The sequence below is a fragment of the Centruroides vittatus genome, unplaced genomic scaffold, assembly GCF_030686945.1.
Source record: "Centruroides vittatus isolate TY-2023 unplaced genomic scaffold, ASM3068694v2 contig_377, whole genome shotgun sequence".
In the NCBI taxonomy this organism is placed as follows: Eukaryota; Metazoa; Arthropoda; class Arachnida; order Scorpiones; family Buthidae; genus Centruroides; species Centruroides vittatus.
Window position 1 is genome coordinate 1435374 of NW_027122198.1, and position 14114 is coordinate 1449487.

Genomic DNA, 14114 nt, shown 5'->3' on the forward strand with positions numbered 1-14114 from the left:
AATTTTATAAGACCACTGAGTGTGCAAACACCGAGACAACCACCTGCAACATATTATGATCAAGCACCCTATTGGCAATGCCGCAGACCAAATGTGGATAAAGTGTAAGAACCCTTACACTTCATCCAACTGTATCTGGTATGGCCGGAAATAAAAATCAATCATGATCAATTAACATCAGAAGAGCTGGATCCGATAACCCCTTTTCCGCATTTGTCGTATCCATATAATACAAGTTATGTACCTTTTTATCAGGCACAGTATAGGCAGTTTGAACAAAAAATGATCAAAATTGGGAATACTTGCCTTATTTTTTGGCACATTATGGTGAGGATTGGCCCAAAAGAAGTTTAGGGACCCAGCGAACAACACCTATCAGTGTGACCACCAGTTAATACTTTGCTTTACACTTTCCTGAGGGAAACCTCAGGCAAGCAGATAATGAGAGGAAGGAAATCAAGATGATTCGAAAGAGAATTGCGGCAACAGAATAATTTTGGTAAAAATTAGAGAACAACCTTGTAACTTAGAACAAACAAGGGATAATTCAAGTGATGCAATCCCACTAGCAGGAATCAGTAGATCAAAGAGCAGAGAATTGCCCCCATGCACCTTAGTCTAGGAAACAGAAAGTAAAAGAGCGTGACTTACAACTGATACAAGCGCAGCCGTTACATTAAATATCAAGATCCATTTTCCAAGATGTAAGCAAATTGCAGGAAGAGGAGATGAGCATGTTAGACTTAGTTAGTGTAATAGGTCATGAGAAAGAAACAATCAGGAAATATAACAAAGTTTAGAATCAGTAGCTTAGCATTTTCTCATGAATGTTACATAGTAGACCCTAAAATAACAGAACCAAATAATGGGATCTTAGGAAGGATATAATAGAGAAGTATTATATAGCTATTTCTGTTAAGAATGCAAAGTTAATATTCCCAAAGGGAGATGAGATAACCTTCTGGGGACTAGCAAGTTTTCGCAATAATGTTAGTAATTCGATCAGAGTAAGTAGAGACAATAATAGACAGAAAGAGGAGAAGAAATGCACAAGTTTTGAGGAAAAATCAACTCAATTAAATATAATTTCTACAAGAATGATGATAATAATGCTAAAAGTAACAATAATAAAAAGAAAAGGAAAAGATGCTACTCATGAATAAATAAACAGAGGAGTTCAAAAACTTAAACCAAAGGTCAACAGATAGAAAAAACAAGAGAGAAAGTGATACTACAAATGATACCATGCTTATAAATGACTGCATAGTTCCCCCATGATTGGAAGTCATTGCAGAAGGAAATGTGAGAGTGTAGTGTCCCGTCACTATTTGTTTCCCAGCCTTTATATATATATATTAGGTACTTTGTAGTCGTTCGTATCAGGTTTTCTACCTTTTGTCGCGTTACTAAGCTATTTGTAATTTTTTTTCATTTGTTACGTGCCACCTTCAGCAGCTGCTGCCTGCTTGTTTGGGATTGGTTGTCATGACATCATGTGACTAAGACTGGAGGTCCCAGATGGCGGCAAACAAAAACATATGCACAATGTGTGGAACACCTTTTCCCTTCTGGACTACGCTTGGTGAAGACACTCAAGCCCCGGACCAAGAGGACAACAGTGAGAAAGGTCACCGTCTACAACTTGGAAGATAGGAAAATATATCAGACTTTTTGTTTGACAAGATAATCCACATGCATCGGGGAACCATTGATCATATAGTCCAGAGACCTTTGTGGATGTTGAAGAAGGTTAAGGAAAAAAACCTGTATCTGAGGTTATTTTAGTGTTTTCTTTATTAATTGTTGTGTATCAATTTGTACCACGATCCACTAGTAACAATATGCATGCATTAATGGATACCAACAAGCAATCGTCACTGTAAATATTGTAAATATCTTTGTTAGTTTAAGTATCATTGTTATAGGGTGTTATGCCCCTAGTTAGTGTTATGCTAGTGCCAACAAAAGGAAGGTTAGAAATGTATATTGTACAGTACATGAACTTCACTATCATAAAATGATTGTTTAGAATTGCCTATCACGTGATCTATTTTTTTTGTGTGGCCCTTAGTATCCTCATCAACACTAAGTCTGGATCTCTCGGTGATTCCAAGACACTACAAGAGAAGCCACTGACCAGATGAGAATGGTCAAACTTTGTATCTTGGATGGAGAATCGCATGTGTTTTAGTAAAAATGCAACAACACAGAAAAGTACTGATTAGGATTATGAATATTAAAATGCAACCAATAAAAGTAAATAGGAGAAGTAGAATAAGCACCTTAAGGCAGAAGAAGAAACAAAAGAAATCATAAAACAAAATAATGTGGCACGACCTAAGGAAATAGAGTTGACTAAAGCCCAAGTAGCAAATTTATTTGATTTAAGTGAGGTGGATAACGACAAGTTTGCCCCTTTGCTGAATTTAATATATAAGTATAAACATGTGTTTACAAAGGATGATTTTGACTTGGGATATTGCAATTTGGCCAAGCATAAGATAGACAGAGGAAACAGCCTCCCATCTATCACAATTGAAATTATGGATGTTAATAGAGAATATGATGGAAAGTGGGGTAGTTGAACCGTCAAGCTCCCCATGGTCATCGCCTGCATCAAGAAAGATCAAGAAGCATATGATCAAGCATGATCAAGAAGCATGATCAAAAACCAAAAACACATGTAACCCAGATGAGTTCAGGCCAATAAGCCTACTCCCGATATTAGGGAAAATCTTAGATCGCTTAATAATCAACAGAATCTATCACCATCTACAAAAGAATAACAAACTAAATGACTGTCAATTTAGATTTAAAAAAAGGCGTTCTACAATCCAAGGAGCCCTCAGAGTCGAGAATTTCATCAAGAATGCTTGGGAAATGGGTCAACACTCCATGCTCATTTCAACAGACTTCAAAAAAGCATTTGCTTTTCTATGGGGGCTGAGCATCTTTAATGCTTGAACAAGACTGAATGCTCCACCAATATTCAAGTGATTCTAAGAATCAACTTACACAACAGGACAACAGGATACTATTCCAACAACATTACAATTGAAAGAAAGGTCACCAGAGGTTGCCCACAAGGCTCGAGGAGTGGGCCAGGCCTCTGGAACCTGGGCTTTGATAGCCTGCTATAAATATTCAATGAAAGGAAAGATACAAAAATACAGGCTTTTGCCGATGATGTTATATTGATGATTTTGAATAAAAACTGTGACAAACTAGCAGAAAAAGCAATAAAGCAACACAAAAAATAGCTGAGTGGAGCCAAAAACATTAACTTCAGATTAACTATAAGAAGAGATACTAGTGAGTACAAAGAAGACAGGGAAAGGAGAATTAAAGAGATAAGTAGAATATACATAAACGGGAATAAGATAAAAAATGTCAATGAGATATGGTATCTAGGAATTTATTTTGACAGGGCCCTTACCTGGAAAAGTCACGTAAACAAAATTCATCAAAAAATGCTCCAAAAAATAAATATACTTTTGCAAATATCTCGTAATGTTTGGGGTCTCAACTACAAATCCACAAAGTTAATATATAAAGTGGTAATCGAGCCGACAAGTCTACACTGGATACAAGTGTGGGAAGAACCCATTAACAAAACAGAAATAAAGAGGAAACTATGAACAATCCAAAGAAAATTTATGATAAATATCTGTAAAGCATATAGAACAGCTCTGACTGATGGCCTGTTAGTACTGGCAAACATCCTAGCAATTGACCTTAAAGCAAAACAACTTAACTGGAAATGGACATTAATAAAAGAAGACATCAGCAGCCTTAATGCTAAGGATATTGAAAACAAAATTAAGAATGGGTTACTACCCCCAAATAGCAATAACCTATAAGATACAAGAATACAAGAAATAAAAGACAATCAAATTGAAAGGGTAAGGAACAACAGCGACATGTATAAACATCTGGCACAAGATATCAATTACAAAACAAACATGGACAACAAGGATGTCAACAGAGAAGACTGATGGAGAGTATTTATGGATGGTTTCAGGGGGGCAAAAGGAATTGGTTGTGGGATCATAATCTTTGACCTAAAGAACATTAAGACTTATCAGGCTAGCCTTAAAATGGTGAATTATTGCACAATCACCCAAGCAGAGCTTTGGGGTGTTTTCAAAGCCTTACAACATATTGACAAAAAATCCCAATTTACAAGGGACCTACAATAATATACACCGACAGCAAGCAAGGTAGTTATTCATACCCTTAAAAATCAAACTAGAAAAACTTTACTTGCACACGAAATAATTGAATTGGCTCATAGAATTAGTGGCAACAAAATACAGGTAGGCCTCCTACAATGCGGTAGATACGTTCCTTGAAAATACCGCATTGTGGGAAATTGCGTTATAGGAGACACCAACTTAATACAAAAACTGGGATTCAGTTATAAAAAGAGAAAAACTGCCTTTTATGGTGTAACATTTTCATCATTTTTTAAATTTATGTACATAAAAAGCTTAAATAAAATTCAACATCACATAAAAACTAAAAAGATTATGATTTCAAGTCAAAATCAAAAAGAAACATAATGTTATGCTCAAATTCAGTCCTCATTGTCACTTATTATAGTTGTTTGAGAATGTTTGACTGACCTTATTTCATGATCTGAGCTTGTTCCATCAAGTTCCACTGCACTTATGTGATCTATTGCAATTTTTCTGTTATGTAAAAGATAATTCGTTTCTAAATACCCTAAACCGCATTGTAAAAGTACCGTGTTGTAAAAAAATTTCCACATTTTTCCAATCGCGTTGGAGCAAAAACGTGTTGTAAAGGTACCGCATTGTAGGAGGCCTACCTGTACTCAAATTCCATTGGATCCCCAGCTATAAAAAGTACAAGGGAAACGAGACTGTAGACATGCTGGCTAAGAAAGCAGCAAAAAGTAACCTGCCAATTACATATAGTAGAATACAAATCAAAGTAGTTAAGCAAAAAAATTAAAGAAACAATAGATCAAAGATGGCAAGAAGAATGGGAACATTCGAATGCAGGTAGAACTTTGTATAGCTTCATACTGACAATCGCCATCAGAAGAGCATGTAGACATCATAAACCTACTTACAAAATAACTCAATGTTTACTAGGACACGGTAACTTTAATGAATATCTCTTTCAATTTGGGAAGAGAAATACTGACAAGTGCGATACAGACAGTGACACTGTTGATGAGGTGACACATTACTTATTCCAGTGCAGCAAATATGAACATCTTCATGAAAACTTTATGAGACAATGCATTTTGGCTGGCTTAAATTGGCCACCAAAGCACACAGCACTTGTGCAAAATAAAATGTTATACGATAACCTCTGTAAATTTATAAAAGCAACGAAAACACTGTCTGCAAGAAAACAGTCAGAATATCCATGAGAAGACAGTGGAAGACCTACTATAAGTGAAAAAATTGATTAAATTTGTCAACAAACAACTGATGATCTTGTACATATTGTATATAATTGTATATATATTACAACTGTTCGCATTGTAAGTCTCAATGTAGGCAAAGTAGCCTAAATTGTTTTTTTTTTTTATAAAGTTTTCTTTGTTAATGAATGCTGAAGCAAGATGACTCTTCAGACCCCTTTCCCTTCATCTCCTAATCTTCCATCTAATCTATCATTATTACTTCTTCTTTCCTTTCATTTCTTTCAGGGCTAAGTCAGTCAACAAGATAGACAGCCCTCTTAATCTTTACTCTAATGTAATGTAAACCCATCTTATAAAATAAACAGGTTTAATTTGTAAAGGTATTAGTGTCAGTATGTCCAACACCACTACCCACATACAGTTCTAAACCCATTGTACATCCTGCATGAGTTTAACTAACTCTCCCTTTCTGGGTCAACAAACTTCACAATATGGTTAATAATTTAAGATCCTCACTAATTAACTTACTTCATTTTTTTTAATCATTTGTAACTCTTCTTCTGCAAAAGTCAGTGGAGCAGGATCAGTTGCTTCTCTTAAATGCCTATGATAGCCTTGCAAACTAATATCTTCCTAATTGAAAGTTGAAATTTGTAAATAAATAAAATTTTAATTTTAAATCCACTGTTTATTTCTAACCTTAGTTGATGCAAATAATTCATATTTAATTTGTCCTCCACCAAATTCTTTCTTAAGTGTTGCTTTAGTAGAAGCATAAAGCATTTTTTCTCTTACCTGAAAAAAACCACAACATAATTAGGTTCATAATGTTAACATCACAAAATTTTACACATATTTTAGTTAATTAGCTATTTCATACCGATTTTAGTTAATTAACTAACTAATATAAAATTTCAACTTTATTTTTGGTTATTTAGTCTAAATATACATTTGTTGAAATATAATCAAGCTGATTTCATATGTGTATACAGAAAAATTTTCAGTGTTTTTGGCAGATGGCTTCGATGATATCAGATAAGGAAAGCAGTTATGCACATAAGAAAGACAAAAATTTAAAAAAGACAGATTTGTACATCTAGTGGTGTCCTCTAATAATAAAAATGTTTTGTTAGAAAAATGGCTATATTCGTAATAAAGGTTTCAGCATTACTTCTTGCCGCCTGCAAATGGCTACACTTGATCAGCCATATTCCGCAAATGAAATCAACAAGGCAGCTAAGTAGACAAATTTCCTGACTTTCCATGATCTTTTCCAAACACTAATAAAAATTACTGACTTTCCCTGCTTTTTTCTGACTTTCCAGGTATGAAGAACCCTATATATATATTTTTTTAGGAACGATAATTTTAGCCAAATTGCTATTCCTACAAATACCATCCTATATAGCTGAACTATAGTACAATTGCTTAAATCAGTATATTTCAATATTTTAATCCTCATTTGAAAGTTAAAATAAATTAGTTTAACACAGAAAGTTATATTATTTATTTCTATTGAATTCACTAAAAACATTTGTACACAAATTATATATTTGTTCCCAACATTATTAATAAAGACTAGTTTCTAAGTATATCATCAATGTGATGTTCTAGGACAGCTTTGGGAGTCAAAACACTGTTGGAAAAACGTTTTTTGAGACAACTCTGTCTCATGTAAGAGGTTCAATGCGAAAGGAATTACACTAAGTGTGATATTTAACAAAACAACTTTAGTTTTGCAATAGAACAGATTATTTACAGGTTCCCGCTATTTGTACACTTTCCAGGTCCTTCTGTGTTAACAATATCACAGCAATTTGCTTAATTAATTCTGTCACAAATTCCAACCTGATATGATTAATATACAATACAACTTATCCTACGATTGCAAACAATTCTTAACCTAACTTAAAAGATTCTCAATGGAAAATATTAGATATTATTGTTCAAATTTCTGTTTTCAAATATATATTACCATTCAAACTTTCTTTTTTCAAATATTTGGGGCTAATAATGAGACAGAGTGGACCAAAAACAGTTTTCCAATAAAATATTGACTCTTAAAACTTTACAGCATTGGTGTTTTTTCTCCTAATAAAGGCTATAAAAATTTTTTAAATATTTTTGGATATCTTACTAGTCATTTTGTTAATGATCAAATATTGTCACGTTATAAAAATAATTTCTATTATAAACAAAATCATTCCTTTGTAAATGTAATTTACCTACCGGAGAATCATCAGGTGACCAACTAATGAATACCCATTCATATCCTAAATTATTTTGACTATCCAAGCAATAAAAAATATAACATGGTTGTTTATCTTCTATGAAATTCAGCATGTATCTGTCATAATCTGACATAAAAGTTAAGAAAATTTTACTAAAAATAAACGATTTTATTTATAATAAAAAAATATTTATAAGATAAACACAGAAACAAGGACATTTACAATATATGAGATGCATAAAAATCAAATAATATTTACATACAGACAACTTGACCCAGAATTATCTTCATTTTAAAGTTTTAAAAGACTTACATAAAAAAATACAGTCGACTCCGCATAAGTTGACACCCTAAGGGGAAGTGAAAATGTGCTGAGTTATCTGATGTGATGACTAAAGTGAAGTTGGAAAAAAAACCACAGAACTACAATTAATAAAATACAGTAGTGTGTTATACAGTAGTATAAGCTTACAATACATTGTGTCCTCCATTTACAATTACTCTGTGGATGAAAAACTGAAAAATACGTTTAGTGTTGTTTGTTTTGAGCACTTAACTGTCTCGACTTTCTTTTTCAATGATCACAAACGCCTTGAAAACATCATCTTCACAATTGTCAATTGTTGGCAAGTAACGTCTAAGAATTCTTGATGCCTCTAGCGTGAGAAAATGCAAAATTGGATTCTGGTGTGACGTTGATGTGGATTGTATATTTTCTTTTTGTTTATCTGTTATTATTTTATACATAAAAATACATAAAATGTTAATATATACATATTAATAAAAATGCCTTAATTAATAAGTCAACTCCCCTCCTGAAAAAAATGAGTTCACACCACACAGTGTGGTGTGAACTCATTTTTTCAGGAGGGGAGTCAACTTATCAGACGTCTAAACGAGTGTGGGACAGCAAAAGTATGCTGATTTATCCACTGGTGACAAGTTAAACGGTGTCAAATAAACCAGAATTTTTTAACATTAATGCCTATGTAAGTCGGCCAGGACCACAGAAAACTGACTACTTAACCAACAGTGTCGAGTTATACATGATAACTTATGCAGACTCGACTGTATTTCATATATGCTCTCCACCTCAAATTAGTAATGTTTTGTCCCTGTAATCATACTTTTTCTTTAACAATAGAATCATGCTGATCACCTATTAACTGTTTTCAGGGGAAACTTTTGACTTGAAATAATGTGACTTCCGATTTGCATTGAAAGTTCATATATAGTTAATTGGGGCCTCCTGCCCCTAAGGTTTCCATATCTGGTCTCAGATTTCATCTAACTAATTCCATTCTTAAGATTAACGAAAGATAGACAGCTGGATGACAGTGGAAATTTATAGGTCTACAATTTTTTTCAAATTGCAGCCCAATGACTCCAGAGAGACAAGTCTAAAGAGTTAAGGTTTGAAGATCAAGCATGAAGAAATGATCCTCATCATCCAATCTACTTTCTCAGTAAGTAAAAGCATCCAGCCTGCACAGGCTGCAAAAAGCATCCAGCTGCAAAATAAATAGGTACTTTGTCTTGCTGAAAATAAAACATCCTCCATTCTAATAAGGCAGATCATCCAGGAATGGTATGAGCACATTATTTAGATGACGACGATATTCAATTCATTTAATCATCTTAATAAGGAATAGTGTTCTAGTATTCTGTTGCAATAGATCCCACACCATACATTTAGATGAGGATAATGCTGTGATGTGCAAACAGCCAATAAAGATTGTTTTCAGACCAATACTAACTATCCTGGCTGTTTACAATTTCAGAAGAGTTGAAAATTGCATCATTAATGGTCATTACAAACTGTTATATCAAGAATTTAAAGTTTACTCACCCTAACACCAAGTTGCAAAAATCCCTACTCACCCTAAAACACCAAGTTGAAAAAACTAACAACACACACTAATGCAATCCAAACAATTATTTCAATAAATTTGTTGCTTCGTTTGACATATTTTGATTGCCATTTTGCCATGTTTGCAGCAAAATTTCATATTTGCTCTTTGTTTGAGAGTCATTTTTTCAACAAACATTAAAAAAGTACTGGTGCTTTTGATGCAATTACTATTGATTGAATCAGTGGTCATAACTGAAACTTTAACCAGTTGCTATTGCTATTGACCTATTACATCATCTGCTTTGTAAATACATTTTTCAATAGATAGTGCATGCACAAAACATTAAGAAATTCAGATCTAGCAGAACTTAGACAGACAGTATGTATGTACAGTGCATGCAAAAATATTTTTCAAATTCCAATTGGTATATTAACAATACAGTAAAGGATACCATCTTCCCATGTTCCTTTTGGTGCTTTAAAATCAGTAAGTACCAATTGCTCTAGATTAAAGACAAATTTTAAAAAATTATTACAAATATTTTCATTTATACCTATTACTTATCAAAATTATAAAAATTATTTATTTGAGGCAAAAGTTTACCTCAAATAATTTCATATCTATTATAACAAAATTATGTTGAACTTACTATTAAATAACTGCACATTTTTAAATGTTTAAAAGTTTTTTGTTTAATTATAACTACAATATTTTGTTTAAGGATGTAAAAATTATAATTTTGTTAAATAAAATTTTATTGAAAATTCAATTAGATCTACAATATTAAATGACAGCAAAAACAGTGAAAAAAATAAATATTTAAATAAACAAATACTTTTAACTTAGTTACCCTCGTATTCACCAATGCGAGTTAAACAGAGTTGATGAACTCCAGTTTTCGAAATCAGATTATGAATTTCTCATCTTTCGTATTCAGATAAAAATATAACTCTAGAGTTAATGTTTTTAAAACAATCCTGCATTCGAGATTAAATAAATTTTCTTTTGTAAGCAGCATATTGATTGGTTGAAAGCAAACACATGTAGAAAATGGTGGAAAGTCAAATGGATAATAATGCATGCCATAATTTCACAAATTTTGAAAAGGAAATATTGCTCGAGTTAGACGAAAAATACAAATGTATAATAGAAAATAAAAAAACAAATGTGGTTTCTTCCAAACAGATGAGAGATAACTGGAAAGTATTAACCAAAAAATACAATGGTATACTGGGTGTCACGCTCCGAAAAAGCAAGCAGCTATAGGACTGTTATAAAAACTTAAAAAAAAAGCCGTTAAAAGAACAGTTGCAGAAAAAAACTGAATTATTTAAAACAAGAGGAGGAAACCCTCCTCCTGTTTTAAATAATTTGAATGTAATGGCTGAAAAACTGCTTTCGATGGGTGTCCTAACTCAGCCTCTAGAGAACAACTTTGAAAGTGATGCCCAACCTAAAACAAATAAGTATTAAGGCATTATAATTTACAATTTTTTAAATTTTGAATTAATTAGTAATATATTTTAATAAAGCAGAGATAGCTACAACTTCTGTAATAAGTGCTCAAGATATATCTGATGTATCTGCATCTGAAGTAGGGCAATGTCTATTTAGTTTTTAATAAATTACTTTATAACACTTAAATGACAACTGTACAAATATTTATAGTATACATGAAAAATACTTTCTATGTAAAGTCTACACTGTACAATACACAAGAATATACATACATTCTGTGTGTATAAATTAAATCTATAATTTAAACTATGTCATGTATTTTAATTGTAAAACTATAATATTTAATATATGAATTGTATGAAAGTTTGTACTGTATGTACTATTCAAATTGTGTACATCTTAATAATTTGAAATATTGCTATAAGTTACACATTCTTTCATTTAACATTTCATTCATAAATCAAGAAAGTCTAGATAATTTTCAGTTACAAATGTCTTGCAAGTTTTAAAAGAACTAATATTAATATTAGTAGTTAGTAATATAGTTTTAATGCCAGTTCACATATTTTATTTTCAAATAACAATTTTTTTATCTTGCAGGTTTCAGCTATACCACAAATTACTAATGTAATGTCTGTGGATGTCAATGAACCCTCTGTAGATTTTTATATTGAAGAATTTCAAAATATTGATAATTGGCAGGTAAATCTTAAAAATAATTATATTCCATAAAATTACTGTTTTAGCTTATAAAGAAATAATTATCTTTCAATCAGAGTTCCACTAATGGCAAAAATAATCAAACTAAGAAGAAAAGAAAACAACCTGAAACAACCGAAGCCATCTATGAACAGACAAAAGGGGAATGGAAACTCAGGAGTTCCATTCCCCTTTTCACCTGTTCATAGATGAGCATAAATTACAAATCAAATTTATGATGAAAGAGCATAATATGAAAATGCTATTGATGAAAACACAGTTAAAAGTGCAGGAAAAGATTTTACAAATTTTAGAAGATAATCCATCTGATTTAATTAAGACTTCAACTAACAAATTTGTAATCTACTTTTCCACAAAATTATATATACATGTGTGTGTAAAAGGTGTTTTTATTTTTTAATATAAAATTTTCTATGAAGTATTTGTGTTTTGTATATATTGTTTCTTCTTTTAGAATAATAATACAGTAATAACAATAAAACTTCTCAGAAAACAAAATTTTATTTAAAAATATATGAAATTTTTATTTTAACAAAAAATTCTGAATTATTGCAACTTTTTTAGCAAAACCTTGAACATTTCTGATATTTAAATATTAGTACAGGCACATCTGAAGCTAAAAAATGAGCATTATCGTCGTCATCATGAAATAATGCTATACTTCCATCTTGAAGTGCAATATTGTGAAGAACTATAATATGCACTGCATTCTGCAAATTACAGTGTAGTCCAATAGAAAGGCATGGGAAATGTCTCTCATAAACCGTATTGCCTTTCAACAGGATTCCTGTCTACTTTTCATTTGCTTGGTGAAATAAAACTGCCAAATTTTGTGCATTTTTTCATCTCAAAAATTATGTTCATTTACAACATCCTCTGCCTTACAAACATGCTAAGTCATAAGCTCAAAAACAGGAATTTACAATTACTCCATTCATCCCTACAACTTTTATTTAGGAACATTTTATTACTTATCTTTTATGGAGTATTAACAGTTTTAAAAAATTAATTTGCTTTCATTATTATTTGTTTAAATAAAATAAAATTGTTTATAAAATTTAAAAAATAAAATTTTCTTCAAATTGCAACATACATGCTTTATGTATTTATATAGCTATTATCACTAATTTACTTCCTTTGTCAACATAAAAGAGTTTCCTGATTAACAAAAATATCTTTTATTTCAAAAAAGATTTATTTGGATAACAAAATTTGATATCAAAACTTTTAATATTGTTAAACATTTTTTACTTATATTGATTTGGCTAACTCTCAAGCAAAATCTGTGGCCCTCAAAAAGGCCTTTTAATTTAATAATAATGTTTGAAATGTTTGCATAACCTTAAAAGGTAATGCAAACATTTCAGAAGTTAAATACTAAAGAAATCTGCTATGAATGCATTTCTCTTTGCAAATACAGCTGCATTCTGACTTGTGACAACAGGCACCGGAACATCTTCATTCATGAAATGTCATCGAATTCTGTTGGAACTGTCATATTTCCATGTGAAATTGCAATATTATGAAGCACTGCAATGGCAACTATGACAGTCATAGCATTTTGAAGGTTGCAACGTAAACCTACTAATAAACAAGGGAAACATCATTTCCATAAACCATATTACCATTCCACTGTGTTCCATGCTTTTATGTGGCTTCTGTTATATCTTTCAAAGAAAAAATAATTGATATTAATTTTGAAATATATATGATCAACAACTAACTGACACCTAAAACACCATAATATAATTTCAAATATGATCATTTGAAATTATTTTATGCATTAAATATAATATTTTAATAATATATATTATAAAACTAATAATTACTTTTTATCTTGATCATTTTGTGGATTTAATACTGGTGTTAATAGATATGCCTTACATTCATGTCCACTGTCACCAAGAAGAAGACATTTTGATGGAATGTATCCTGCTTCAAACATAGCACACAGATGACTACTGGTAAATATAGTAACTACCTGGCCATCTGGCTACTATATTTCTGATTTTAAGCTGGCTATCTGAAACTGTCTGAACATTAATAAAATAATATCCTTTTCTATTTCAAAATAATTCAGCAGTTTCTCCTCCCAGTGACTGAATTGGAATGTGAATGCAGTTAATGGCTCCATATACACATGGAAAACCACTCAAATGAAAAAAAAAGGCTTATCTGAAAATATAAATATATACTTCATCTATTATTTTTATATTTTATTACAGTTCATATTTTGAAAAGTAATGTATTAATTAAATAAATAAAGACTATACATAATTTTAATTAATGATTCTAATATAAAAATTTGCAAGAAAACAAGATAAAATTATTCTATTACTATAATATCAAAAGATAAAGGAATATTAGGCCTACTTACTTGCTTTCTTTCAGATTGTCTTAGGCAATTGAATATAATCTACTGAGATTTGAGCAATTAAAAAACTCACTCCAG

At 31.3% G+C, this 14114-nt stretch overlaps 1 protein-coding gene across 4 annotated transcripts in view; it reads right to left on the reverse strand.

Moving 5' to 3' along the window:
• The window catches only part of twf (twinfilin actin binding protein), a 68351-nt gene that overhangs the window by 26790 nt on the left and 27447 nt on the right, over window positions 1–14114 (reverse strand). For 3 of the 4 annotated variants that reach the window (XM_067270753.1, XM_067270752.1, XM_067270751.1), the window contains exons 3-6: window positions 9936–9986; window positions 7631–7758; window positions 6101–6196; window positions 5930–6034 (exon numbers count right to left, since the gene is read on the reverse strand). In XM_067270753.1, coding sequence (XP_067126854.1) covers window positions 5930–6034; window positions 6101–6196; window positions 7631–7758; window positions 9936–9986 — 380 coding nt within the window. The remainder of the gene's footprint in view (window positions 1–5929; window positions 6035–6100; window positions 6197–7630; window positions 7759–9935; window positions 9987–14114) is intronic. The other variant, XM_067270754.1, reaches the window with a different exon arrangement.